Source organism: Equus quagga, chromosome 8, assembly GCF_021613505.1.
Source record: "Equus quagga isolate Etosha38 chromosome 8, UCLA_HA_Equagga_1.0, whole genome shotgun sequence".
Lineage (NCBI taxonomy): Eukaryota > Metazoa > Chordata > Mammalia > Perissodactyla > Equidae > Equus > Equus quagga.
The window spans coordinates 44,029,340-44,043,531 of NC_060274.1; the positions used below are offsets into that span (position 1 = coordinate 44,029,340).

General features: G+C 44.3%; 1 protein-coding gene across 1 annotated transcript in view; it reads left to right on the top strand.

The window, feature by feature from the left end:
* ABCA13 (ATP binding cassette subfamily A member 13) overlaps window positions 1-14,192 on the top strand; it is a 407,666-nt gene that overhangs the window by 138,398 nt on the left and 255,076 nt on the right. The window contains exons 30-31 of the mRNA XM_046670200.1: window positions 6,536-6,712; window positions 7,966-8,272. Coding sequence (XP_046526156.1) covers window positions 6,536-6,712; window positions 7,966-8,272 — 484 coding nt within the window. The remainder of the gene's footprint in view (window positions 1-6,535; window positions 6,713-7,965; window positions 8,273-14,192) is intronic.

Consider the following 14,192-nt stretch of genomic DNA (forward strand, 5'->3'; position numbering starts at 1 on the left):
GGCCATGGCTAGGGTCCACAGGTATATACACTGAATGGGGACAATGCTCAACTTCTATTGCTTGCTGGAGCTTGGCTGGAATTACTGTAGAATTTCTTACTTTGCTAATTCATGTGCCATTATACATGACCCTCCCAGTCTTATTGTCCTTACAGGCCAGGCTAACAGGGCCTTCATGTGGCCTTCCCATGTCTCCTGTGCATGGGCATGTGGGTTTTCCTTCAGCCCATCTTTAACTGTTGTATTCCATAGGGTGATTCCAGAGAGAGAAGTGAGCCTTGGGTCTAGTCTTCTCACAATGGGCTTCCCTCTTTTGAGTTCTGTCCTCTGTTTTCCATCCTTCATGCATGGCAGTGCCCCTCAGTGCCTCCTTCAGGTTGGGAGACAACTTGGGGTATCCAAAGTGATAGAACATGCAATTAATACTTGACCACACATTACTTATATTTCATTCAGTCCACTGTGCAACAGGCATTGCTGCTTTCTTCTCAGAGGAGGGAGCTCTGCGCAGTGTCCTAAGGCCCATTGAGTTTCTGTGTGTAGAAGCTTTCCTGATTCCTAAAACTGTGTGTGTGTGTACCCACACAAGTATGGATAGCTATATCTTTATGGCTCTCTCTCTCTCTCCACACACACACACACACACACACACACACACACACACATACTTACTATCTGCATTACAGAGTGGATATTACATAGAGTCATTGAAATGTCTATATATATCTCCATATGGGATCTCTAATCATTGAATTATATGAAAATTCCACTCCTCAAAACCTTTTTTTAAGCAGCTTTGACTCTGTCCCTGGAAGATAATCAAAGCTACACTATTTGGAGTCCAAGTCACTCCTTATACCATTAAACATCTGGAATGACACACAGTTAAATTATCTAACCAAACTTACTAGGTGAGCTTTCAGAGCAACATATTCCAAATGACAAATGATCAGAAATATAAAAACGTCCCCAGCTTGCTCCATCCTGTAAAATTTAACACTCTCCAATTATCCATAAAAACCAAAAACACCTGAAGCCCCTCACAGTGCACAGTGTGCTTTTTGGTCTCCTATTTTCTAGTCTTTCAGCTTAGTTTCATCCCACAGAATTAACCTAAGATAGCTAGTTAGAGCCTAGCTCTCTTCGTGAGTAATTATGAATATGATAATAGTAAGCGGTCAGTGAGCACTGACGACACACTAGGTGCTAAAGAATCTTTAATTATCAGAACAAGTCTATGGGTGATTTTGCTTTCCTCACACTACAGATAGGGAAATGGGAACTTTGACAGACTAACTAACTTTCCAGAGTAAAACATGAAATCACAGCAGGGCTGCTACAGGGGCAGAGTTGTGTCTTGTCGCTTTTGCTGCCACCATTGCCCAGCAACGCTGGAGCAGTGCAGCAGGGGGACAATCCACCCCTTCTGTTCCCCCTGAGCTGGATTACTCCAGCCTGAGTCTCTCATGTGTCTGGCTTTTGATGGCTCCTGGGGTCTTCCTTGCACACAAGAACATCGGAGCTCAGCCTCCCACCTACACTATTTAGAAAACAGCAGAGTGCATCTCCATGGGAGCGTCCATCACAGCCACTGACACCGCATAAACACCAGCCCCTTACAATGGCATTTCACAGCAAAAATCACGTCTCCAGAACCTGGCACATTGATGCTTGCTAGGCAGTGTACCAGGGCCCACAGAGTCACAGAGTACACATCACACATTGCTTCAACATTTGGGGGAAAATGAGACATAATTTTATACTAAAACAAATGAGGGATAGATTAGTAAAATATAAAATTTTCATGGGAAAAAAATCAATCATTCCGCAACATTTTCTTCTTTCAGGCTCCCTGTCGTCTTGCATACATCCCACCTCTACTCTCCCTCTGCCTCCCTTAAGAGTGGGTGCCAACACTTGACACACAGATGAGCACTACACGTTGGAGTCACCACCAGAGGCAGTTTCAGAGACGTGGTGCAATTTTGGAGAAGGAAATAGATAGAGAAAATGGACAAGCAAAAATTAAAATCTGCTGGCATCAGCTTTGGCCCTGCATCAGCCAATCCAGGCCAGTTGTCCAGACTGCCATCTGTGTCTCTACAGCAGATTAACTGGGATGCTGAGCTTTCCATCTTGGGATGGAGGTGGGGCTGGAATTCTGCCCACCCTACGGAATGTCGCTTTGATTGTGCAGTGTTATCTGAGCCAACATCTGATAAGATGCAGGATACAGGTGACATATTCTGTCTATGCCTCTACTGGAAATCAATGTTCTATAACATATTAATAATGATGATACTAGGACACATTGAGAGCTCAGCATGCACCAGACACAGTGAGCACCAGAAGATTTACAAGCATTATTTCATTTAATCTTTAGGAAAAGACCACATAGCAGATTATTATCGTCCCCATCTCTTAGGAAATGCAGTGTCGGAGGGTTAAACAGGCACAGCTGCCCTCCAGGGAGTGGTGAGTAGGCCCCCCACCGATCTGAGCCCTGAGCGTGAGGTCTCTAGACTTACTCTGAGAGCAGAGATCCTGTGTTCCTGTCTCCAGGCCAAGTGGGCTCTGCACGGACAGGCACTCCTGAAACCAAACCCTCATGACTTATTCAGCTGAGGGGGGCCGGTCCCATGGAAGCAGCTGTGGAGGCCTGCCCCGACCACTGACCACTCCTGCATGCTTTCCACGTCAGTGCCGAGGGAAAGGCCTTGCTTGTGTCTGTTGCAGCCGCTCTGAGGCTCAGAACTTTTCCAAGAGATTCTGCTGTGCCTGTGCTGATGTCCCTCCCAGCTGTGTCCCTCCTGAGTTCCACTGGGAACTCAGGGCACACTGAGGCAGGAGACCCTGTGGTTCTTTCTAGCTCCTCTTGAACTGTGTCATCCAAACAACTGAAGGGCCTTTTCTGCCTGAAACCTTAGCAACTACTGAGTGTGAACCTGGATGAGAAATAAAAAGTGGTCAACAGACGGTTTCCTCTGTTGACACCATTCGAGAGCCAGTCTTGGGCTATTTCTTCTCTGAAACAACCGATGAGTTTGTTTTATCTTCCATGATTTAATTTGACTGTCTTTGCTTAACCAGATTCTTCAGGATCTACCAAATGATGAATTCAGGTGGTCTTCTGTTTAATAGTTTGCTAAGTGGCTTCATGTCTCTTTTCTCCATTTGATCTCTCCCCAGAAGATAGCAACAGGATTTTTATTATTTATAAAATATAGATGATAAAACTGAGGCTGAGAGACTGGCCCTTCCAAGGTCCTACAAGAATAGGTGGAACCAGGAACCCAGATCTGTGGACTCCACATCTTGCAGTCTTTCTACTGTGGTAGATGGTATGGCATGGTGGGCAGAACTGTATGAAATTGCTGATGTTTACGTGCTTTTAACATGCATCAAAGCACAGTTTCATGCATTTCCATCCAACGTAAATGCAGCCCGGCATAAAGGATGGGTGGCTCCAGAGCTGCGTGAGCTGTTTGTGAATCATGGTTTTGAAGCTTACTAGTTACCTAGCCTCTTTGTGCCTCAATTCCTGCACTTTAAAACGAATGTACCAGGGCCGGCCTGGTGGCACAGCAGTTGTTTGCATATTCTGCTTCTCAGCAGCCTGGGGTTCACTGCTTCGGATCCTGGGTGTGGACATGGCACCGATTGGCATGCCATGCTGTGGTAGGCGTCCCATGTATAAAGTAGAGGAAGATGGGCACAGATGTTAGCTCAGGGCCAGGCTTCCTCAGCAAAAAGAGGAGGACTGGCAGTGGTTAGCTCAGGGCTAATCTTCCGAAGAAAACAAAAAACAAAAAACAAAACAAAAATGAATGTACCAATAACACTTCCTTACAGAGAAGTAAGGGTTAAGTAAAACAATAAACGAGAGTGCTCAGAATAGTGCCTGGCACGTGACCGACACTCAGACAATGTCACCTCATCATTATTGTAGTTATTTAGAATAGCTTGCTGATCTGAAATCTACCTTTCCTGAATCCTTACTCTACATACATCTTGGCCTGAGATCTGGAAATAGCAGAGTAACTACAATGACAGAAAATAACCTCTGCTTTGAGAAACAGTGAGTGATAAGCATTGAGAAGAGGAGTAGCTGAAGGATCATCCTGGCTTCTTGGTCTTATTTGGAAGCTGATATGTTTCCAGTCATCTGGATTTGGTGGAAGGAAAGTCTTTCTTTTCCAAGGAAGAAGTTGAGGCCGGGACATTTTAACTGATGTTTCATGCACCTGAGGACAATAGGATGAACCTTGATGCAGTTGTGTTATGTGGCTCTGGCTCCCTTTGCATGGCTCAAGCTGCCTTTCAAACAGAGGCAGCGTGCCTGGCAGGCAAAGCCTAGACTTGATTTGGGAACCTAAGAAACCAGGAGGATGTGGGAGCAGAGAGCAGACCAGCAGAGGAGAGAAGTGATTCAGAGGCAGCCCCCAGTGGGCACTGATGCTGCCATGTGCTAGGGACACCCAGGGAGTGGGCACAGGAGAGACGGGTTGTCACTTGGAAAGTCTGGAGTATTTGGGAGGTCCAAGAGAAATGGGAGGGCCTGTGGGGAGGGGTGCCATACAGAGGGCAGGAGAGGTCATGTAATTATCTGCCAGCATACAATGGGGGCAAGTGACATGGTATAAGGCAAGAGTCCATCCCAGACCATAGAGGAGAAGAAACAAGTCAAGTTTACACTGAAGACATCCCCCAGGGGAGCTCCCACCTGCAGGACATTTCCATTCAGGACACCGGGAAACTCATACCGGATGTCTGGTGTTAGTGTCTGAGCGAGAACATTGACTTGGGGGGACTGCGGTGACGTGCCCTTGTCCCATATGGTATGTACTCACTCCCTGCACTCAGTGAAGCAGGTGGCTGGAGCCTTGTCCACAGAAGCTACTGAGGAACTGTGGGATGGCAGTGGTCCTGGGAATGACCAACAGGATTTGCTGGGTAGAGAATGGACTTCATGTATTTAAGAGCAAAATAATACTTACCTAGAATGTTGGACAACACATGCCAAAAAGCATATGATCCATTTCAGTCAAACAAAAAGGTGTTGTGAAGATCAAATATCATATATACCTGTAAGCTCTTCTCAGAAGCTTCTCATCATGCTTCTTTTTCTTTCTGACTTGACATTTCCCCAGTTGAGGGTTCTGTTCAGTCTGTTGGATTTGGGGTTGGGTGGGGGCCAGCTGTAACACATCTCTTCTGTGGATGCTTTTTGAGAAGAAGATGTAACCAGAAGATGTCCACCCACTCCTTGAAGCTAGAATAAGCAGGTCCCCAGAGCTGAGGGAGTGATCATTGACAATGAACAGCTGTCCCCAGTGCAATTTTGTCTACATGGTTTTATGATTTGCTGTGTGTTTTTGTGTGTTGTGGATGTATAAAAACATGTTGGTATGTTTTCATGTATGTTCACCTCTTCTCAATTGATTCTTTTATTTTCTTTATGAAGTCCTGAGCAAAAGACTTTCTCTGGGCCTTGTTAAGGAGCAAGGCCTAGGGTGGGCAGAGTGGCTACACATGCCTGGAGACCCCTGTGCTGTGAACATAGCAAGGACTAGATGAACAGTCCTCCCACTTTCTGTCACATCACGGGGCAAGCACACGTCGTCCCCACCTGACGGTGGTGCTGTGACACGGGTGACCGTGGGGGTCTGATGGCATTTCCTGCTGTGAGGTCAGTGGGCAGAGAAAACCTGAGAGACTCGACTTCTGCAGAGATCCGCCCCCTCTGAATCCTCTGACTTCTTGTAACCACTTTCCCTGGCTGGGCTGGGTTCTGGGTCTCCTGTCCACACCACCTCACTCTGGGTCACTTGGTTTTCCATGTCTCTCTCTCTCATGGTCCAGCTCCTTCCTGACACCAGAGCTAAAATACTGAGACCTCCTGGCGTTTTGTCCTGAAAACTGTCTGATATTCAGCCCCAACAGCCAAGATGTTGCCGACTTTGACCTACCTCTCTATTTCCATTTGAGACGCATGAACCCGGGCCAGAGAGTGGAGCAGGATTTGATTTCCTCATTGTCAACACTCCTTGATAATTGTTTTTGCAAAATTAATGTTATGAAATGAATGACTTTCACAAAATGCCCACTGCTTCAGTGAAGCCATGATGTTTAGAATTACTTGACTCAGATGGGAACATTACCTTTTTTTGTGCTGTGTTCTCTGCTAGAGATTCTTCCCTGCTGCTCATAGCTTTTCCACTGTTGTCTATTTTCTCCATCACCCACTGTCCGACCTTCCCATGGGCTGTCACCTCATTCGTTGTGATTAACTGTTTTCTTTTCATTTACATGTAAGTATCAACATTACAGGTGTTGTATTAAAAAAGTGGAGTTTGCGCTCAGTAAGTAAGCAGCAACTCCTGCATATGAACAAAAGGGGACGCTCTTGAGTAATTTTTTGTGAAGGAATTGAGGTGCACTTTCACAGTTATTTGCACCGTCTCCACCATAGGAACAATAAAAACACTGGGCTGAGAGAAACGTGGTGATGTCCTTGCATGTTTATTCGCCTCAGGAGAGATGCTGCACATGATGTGGAACCACACAGACGCCAGACGCATCCGTTTCCTGGGCCGCATCTTGGTCAATCTCTCTTCCTGTGTGGTGTTGAACCGCTTCCAGGCCCTGGAGTCTGTCGCCATCCTGGAGTCTAAAGCACGTCAACTCATGCAGCGGAACAGTTTCTTGGCCAGTAAGTATTCAGTGAAAAAATATGCTCATAAAGGCACAGCTTTGACTAGGTTGTCATTTTGCATATTTCTCCTTAAATGTGTCTCACAATGGCTCAGAAAGAAAAATCTTTTCCAGATAAAACAAACTAAAGAAGAAATAATTGTGTTGAGTTGATGAAAATATGGGCCTTGTACATAACTATTGGTATTTTCACCATCGTGGGCCCAGTGCTACTCACTGCATCTGTTTTAACTAGTTTATGGCTAAATCTCACACAATAAATTATATTTTTCCTGATTAAAGTTACACTCTGATTTCCTTGGTCAGTTTTATTCTTATCATAGTATCTTGATATCCTGGGGTGGAGGGCGAAAGGAAGACAGCCAATTCAACTCCATCTATTAATAGTTCACTTGTTCAAGATAAATATGATGTGTTCTCATATTCATTTTGAATAAACATTGGATTATTTTTATTTGGGTTTGTATCAGTTTGCTAGGGCCACTGTGACGAAGGACCACAGACCGGGGGACTTAAACAGAAATTTATTTTCTCACAATTCTGGCCAGAATTCCAGATCAAGGTGTTGGCAGGGTTGGTGCCTTCCGAGGCTGTGAGGGAGGACTCCTTCCAGGCTTCTCTCCTTGGCCTGCAGACGGCCAGCTTCTCCCTGGGTCTCTCCCATCATCTTCCCTCTGTACGTGTGTGTGTCCAAATTTCCCCTTTTTATGAGGACACCACTCATGGGATTAAAGTCCACCCTAATGACCTCATTTTCACTTGATTACCTCTGTGAAAACTCTGTCTCCAAATAGGGTCACCTTCTGACTTACTGGGGGTTAGGACTTCAACATTTGAATTTTGGGAAGGCGCGATTCAATCCGCAACAGGCTTTATATATGAAATTCAAAAAATTCATGTGCCAGAACACAGAATGCATGTGTGTATGTATTTTGAATGACATGTACCCCAAAGATATCAATTCTTAGGAAGGTATCTGTAATCTCAAAGAATAAAAGCCTTACTAACACAAGAGTGTGGTTTTATTAAAATAAAGAAGAGCATCTGACTGGGAATTATGAGTTAGCTTACCACCAACTGCCTGGGTAACAACTCAAAATGAGATTTGCCTCACTGGGGTGTGGGCCTCCCTGCAACAGGGGGTGGTGTCAAGCCTCCAGTCCTGACCAGCTTCCAGTCGGACCCCGTGCTGGCGTTGTGTGAGCTGCTGCTAGGTTGTGGTGACCCTTGTTTTCCCTTTTCTGCCATCAGGTATCATATTCAACAGTTCCTTAGTCAGCAAGAACTTCAGGTCAAAGTCTTTCCAGCTGCCACCCCATGTTACATACACAATCCGGACCAGTGTCTTATACAGCATGAGAACAGATTCGGTGAAAAACCCTCTTTGGAAGTTCCATCCTCAGAGCCTACCAGCTGACGGGTTCAAATATAACTACATCTTTGTCCCTTTGCAAGATATGATTGAAAGAGCCATCATCTTGGTCCAGACGGGGCAGGAAGCTATGGAACCCACCACACAGACGCAGGCCATCCCGTACCCGTGTCACACCAGTGACCTGTGAGTAGACGGGGTCAGAGCTATGCTTTCCCCAGGTGTCCACTTACAGTGAGAGGAGCTTTGCATTTGTAAATCTGAATAGAGAAATATCGTGGAGTCATTCCTTCTCCACAGTCATTCCAGAGAGAATTTGAAGAAAATTAATTCCTCTTTCTAATTTTTTAAGGTTCGCATTTTATATGCCTGAACTATCCAAAGAGAAGAACAATTCTTGAGATAATGTGATCAAGTGGATCTTTCAATTTGACACCAGCCATCTGTGGCTTTAAAGACCCTTCAGAAAAAATGTGAATGATATCTACAGGGGCTTTGCGTGTCTGACTCCAGATTCTACCTTCCTAAACTAGGGAAACAGAGGAAGGTTCTCTCATCTTCAGTGCAAATCCTTACAACATAGGCATGTGCCACCTGCTTGCAGGTGGAGAGGGGTTCTCAGAGAACTGGCTCAGTGGTTTAGGGACACAGGAGGCAATCTGAGAACACTTGCGAGTTAAATTGTGTGATTGGGCTGCTGACATCTTTGGGGAGAGAGAAGGGAAAGTCAGTTAAGGGCCGGAGCGGCTGGATGACAGGACTTGAGGGAGATTGGGGCCATGCTTGCAGGACAGATGTCTTGACGTCTTACCCCCTGATTCCGGTCTAATGATATGCTTCCTGCATCACGGCTCATCAATACATTTTTGAGGAAGAAGATGGTGGTGCTGCAGGAAGAACCTTCTCACTGTGATGAGATAAAAGGCTGTGCCCCACCTGGTTGTGCTTGTCCTGTGGTGTCATGGCATGGTGGAGAGAACGGAGGGTCAGGGAGAAAGAGACCAGGTGTCATATTAACCCAGGTACTGATCATTATGCAAATCATCAGTGATCACTTAACCTCCTGCTTTGTAAAATGAAAGCTTTTCTTTCCTTTCAAAGCAATGATATTTTTCAGCTTTGAACATTCTCAACCATTGCTCTTCTGTTCTTAAATAATTTTTCTGGGAGGTGATAGTACAGAGAACAGAAATCAAGAAAATGGCAGTTCTTGGTGAGGTGTCATGCACAAATCCTTCACAGCAACTCAAATACCAGGGTGTTGTGAGGATTAATGACCTGTTTTAGATACTCAGAGAAGTCAACTTTTTAAGATGTTGTTCTTTTAGGTGAATCTCAGGAAAATCCCATTCTGAAAGCCTCTTTCTATCTCCAAAGTATTCTATGATTGATCCCACCGGTGTAAGAGGGGGTCATGCTTGTGTGGGTGGGAAGATTCAAATTCTCTCCCTAGTGTTCACAGGAGGAAGCGGGAGTTCACTTCACACCCTGACACAGGATGGTTCTTCCTAGGAAGGTGTTCTGGGAAGAACAGCATATGTTCCTGCAAACAGCTTGACAGAAAGTCAGATGACCCACATAATCAGTTTTCCATTCTTGATGCTCATAGTGCTTGATTGACAGGCATTGTGAGAAGGTTGGAGAGGAGACTAAGAGTGATGAAGATGTGGCTTTTTGCCTCTCGAAGATAATTTCCTGTGAATGAGAAACATTCATGGCTGAAGTTGGAGTTAGCTGAATACCCTGGTGTGATTCTGTGTCGTGAAATTACTTTCCTTCATCTACTCAATGAGATACCGTAATATAATACATCCGAAGTATTTATTTTCCTTCTTCAAAAGAGGCGAAGAAGTATTTTTCCTTCTTTAAAAGATTTAAATTTTTGAGACTTATCATTATCATATATCCTTCCTTTATTTCCAGTTTCAAAAACTGTATATTTCTTGAGGGCTTGCTGTACCTGCAAGTGGTCAAGACATACACTGAGATCTTGTAAGAACCTGACACTCAGCCTCCTGACTAATAATTAATTCTAAAGCATAGTTTGGACCATAGTGCACATTTGTTTGAAAATTTTTCGTGGTTTCCTACTACTTACATATTCATTAATTTATTGATTTATTCAACTACATCTAAGTACTCTTTGTCAGTCTCTAGGTTTGGGATGAATCAATGAAGGGAAGAGGTAAAAATCCTAGTTCCTTTGGCTCTTACAGTCCAGGGAAGCAGACAGTCTACAAATACAATGAAGAAGAAACTGGTATTGAATGTTGGAAGGTGGTCAGTACCACGGAGCTGAGCAGGAGTAGGATGGGGCGACAAGGAGTGACAAGAGGAATTATCATGTGGCTATGGTCAAACTTGCCAGGAAAGTGATGTTCCAGCAAGTCCTTGGAGAGTTACAAAAACACAGGGAAATGAGTTCCAAGCCAGAGGAGCAACCAGTGCAGAGACCTTGTGGCAGGGGCTGCCAGGTGTGTGTGAAGAGCCACCAGAGCAGAGTTCACAAGGGTGAGAGTGTGGGAGGTCAAGTCCAAGAGCTGCCCACTGATGGTGTGGTTGCAGGTGATCTGAATGATACAAGAGGCCACTGAAGGATTTTGAGCAGGAGTGACACCATCTGGCTTATGATGTCAAAGCCTTTCTCAGGCTGTTGTGTGGAGAAGAGTCAGCAGAGGGTAGCTGTGGAAGCAGAAATCATTTAGGAGGCTGATGTGATAACCCAGGTGAGAGATGATGGTGGCGTGGTCCAGAATGACAGGAGGGAAAGCGGTGAAAAGTATTCAGATTCTGGTTGCATTCAGAAGGGATGGGCACCAGAATTGCAAGGTAGAGTCAAGAAATTTGCCAAAAGGTTTGATGAGGGTGTGACAGAGAGACATCAAGCAAGATCCAGCTTTCTTGGCTCAAGAAACCGGATTGCTGGAATTACCTTTAACTAATATAGGAGGTGGGGCTTTCTTCCCTACTTGTGTTCTTATGGCTGGACTAGTAATAAAATTGATACAAGATCAGATGAACAGGAGAAAAATCCAGTTTAATATGTTCATATTGGAGATCACAGAGAAATGATGCTCAGAGAGTGAACAAAGCAGGCAGTATATATATTTTTTACACAAAGAAACAAAAAAATTGTGAAGAATTTACAAGACCAAGAAACTTCCATTTGGAGTACGTCAATAGTGAGGAATTTAAGCAGAGTTTAGGTTTCAGGTAGTAAATTAACAAGCTTTGTTTAAATAACCTTCTGGGCCTGAATCCCGAGTTCTGGTGATCAGGCTGCAGGGAGAGCACCTTCCACGTGGGAGATGTGCTTCCTGCTTCCAGGGGGAACAGAGACAGGTGGATCAGAAAGCCCTTTGTGCTTTTCAAGTAACTTTAATTCAAAATAATCAAACTGCTATTGTGGGATATTTTGGGGTGGCCTGCCCTGGGCCCCAACAATGAGATAGGAAAATCTGTGGTGAAGTTTTGGGGATAAAAATGGAAGCTCAGTTCAGTTTCAAACGTGTCTAATGCCTTTAAGAGACTCAAATAAAATGTTAAGTAGGCAGATTTCTTTCTGAGGCTGGAGAGCTCCAGCTGGTATGTTAATTTGGGAGTCTTTACCATTTCATGGTATTTAGACCTCTGAGATTGGAGGGCATTATCACAGGAGGGAGTCTAGCTAGAGAAACAAAGAGGGCCAAGACTAGGCCTGGGGCCTCTGCCATGAAGAGTTCCAGAAGAAGAGGGTGTCTGGTGGGAGGTGGAAAAGCGAATGTGGAATCTTGTGGCGCCACAGAGCAAAGGGCTCCAGGAGGGAGAGCATACAAGTGTGTCCAGTGTGGCTCGTGGATGAAATAAGTGAAGGTGAGTCATTGGGGTCCTCACTAAGAGCAGCCGCCATGAGGGGATGAGAATGACAGCCAGAGTAGTGTGACACAGGAGGGGCAGAACTGGAGACTGGGTTCAGACAACTCAGGAGAAGAGAAAAAAGGGCAGTGGCTGGAGGGGAATTCGGGCTTTTTTTTTAATTTAATTTTTTTTTTAAGTATAGAATGCTATTGGGAATAGTTGGTCCAGTAAGAGGGGAAAACTGATAGTGTATGGGGGCAGGGCGCCTTGTCATGGAGTAGTTGACGGGGAAGCGACCTTAAGTGGAGGGAGTGACTCCATGGCAATTCATCCAGAGTAACGAAATCTGCTTAATTTGATTTAACTAAGCATTTCTCATCTTTGAACACAGATCTTTCTTTTTCTCCCTTTTTCCTGCATGTAATATCTATTCTCAGCCCACGAACTAATAACGATTTGAGGGACATACCTTGTGAAATGTTATTTTAAGAGTGCAGAGCTGTCTATAACTTGTGCGTTAATCTCCAGGACTTATTTATCTACTAGTTGAAAACATCACACTTGCTAAGAGGCTAGATCTTAATTATTCAAAAAAGAAATGATTATTATGTGATTTGATAGAGATGGTAGCTAAGCTACAATGGTAATCATATTGCAATATATAAATGCATCAAACCAACCCGATGTCCACCTTAAACTTACACAATGTTATATGCCAAATATATTTCAATTAAAAAAAAGATTGCAGAGTTGGATGGGAGCTGGACTCTGTAAAATTTAATGTTTCTTTCAGCCCCATGATTCACAGGTGGTTATCATGGGACAATTTTATGATTGGAACTAAGGTGTATTTCATGAATATAAAGAATTTCAAATATCAATAAATTTCTTAAAAGAGTAAGGCAACTTAATAGAAAGGTTTTCAAAAAATGAAAAACACAACCATACTCTACAATTGTTTTATATTCAAGCAGAATATCTCTTGGAGAGAGCACCCGCCTGTTATTTCTTCCGCTGCTTTCAAACATCTTCAGTTCATAGGATCTGGGGCGGGTCCAAGAGGAGACAGTGATAGTGCGGGGTGGGCTGAGTGACGGACGGTCCCGGGCATCTTGCATTTGGACTTTGATTTGTCTTGGGAGAAGTCAAGAGTGAAGGGCTGACAGGGATTCCTGCTTCCAATGTCCAATTCCTGCTTTCAAAAGACATCAGCTCGATCCACAATAAACCAGTAAGAAGACCTCTCACTTTACACATTTTTGTTGTTTCTTTTCCTCGGGATTTACTTCAAATAGACTTATTAAACACCTGTCTCTTATATTTAGTCAATAGCTGTTGTTTTCAGCAGAAACTCACATTCCTGATTATCCTCAGAGCTCAGAGCTGTCGGAACCCCCTCCCTGCCCCCAGGCCCCGTCCTGTCCCACCGAGAGAGGGACTGGACCATAATGGTTTGATGACGCCAACTATGGTGGGAAGTAGAAGAAATATGTTCATTAAATCTCATAATCCTTCACTTTCTCATGCCGCACAAAGCTCTTATGGACTCATCTCTCTGCTGGGCAGAGGAGGATGGTGTTTTGTTAAAATGTCAGGTAATGGTTTATCCAGTGTCTCCATGTTCTTTTCTATCAACAGCAGCAATAATAATGCTTCTCTTAAAACTGTGTCACATTTTCAAACACATCATCTCACTTATCCTCTAAGAACCTGATAAGATAAATACAGCTGAAGAAATTGAGACTCAGGTCAAATTACTGCCCCAAGGTTTCACGCCATCTGAATGCGTTTCACTCCCCAGGGAACTATTTATCACCATTCAGTACATCTAAGCATTTTGTGTCAGAACATGTGTACACCCTTGGTCACTCAGCTGTCACTTCACACCATTGCATGTGAACATCTGGCATGTTTTCTTTTTTTGTAATCAGAGCTCAGAGTTCAGCAGTGGTTCTTAACCTGGCGTGTGTGGGAATTGGGAAACGTGCAGGTGTTTAGATGGTCACAGTGGGGGCGGGTGGATGTTTAGTGCTTGGAGGCCAGAGATGCTAGTTGTCTGGGAATCAATGAAGCAGTTCTGTGCAATGAAGAATAGTCCAGCCAAATTCCCAGACACCCTCATTTAGAAACACAGCCTGCTCTACCTCTGGTGTATTATTTCAGTACCTTCACTCACTTGTATATTTATTCCTCTGTTCATTCATTCAGTAAACACATTTTTCATTCTTACCGTATGATATGCATTTTTCCAGGTGCTGGGAGGGATGCA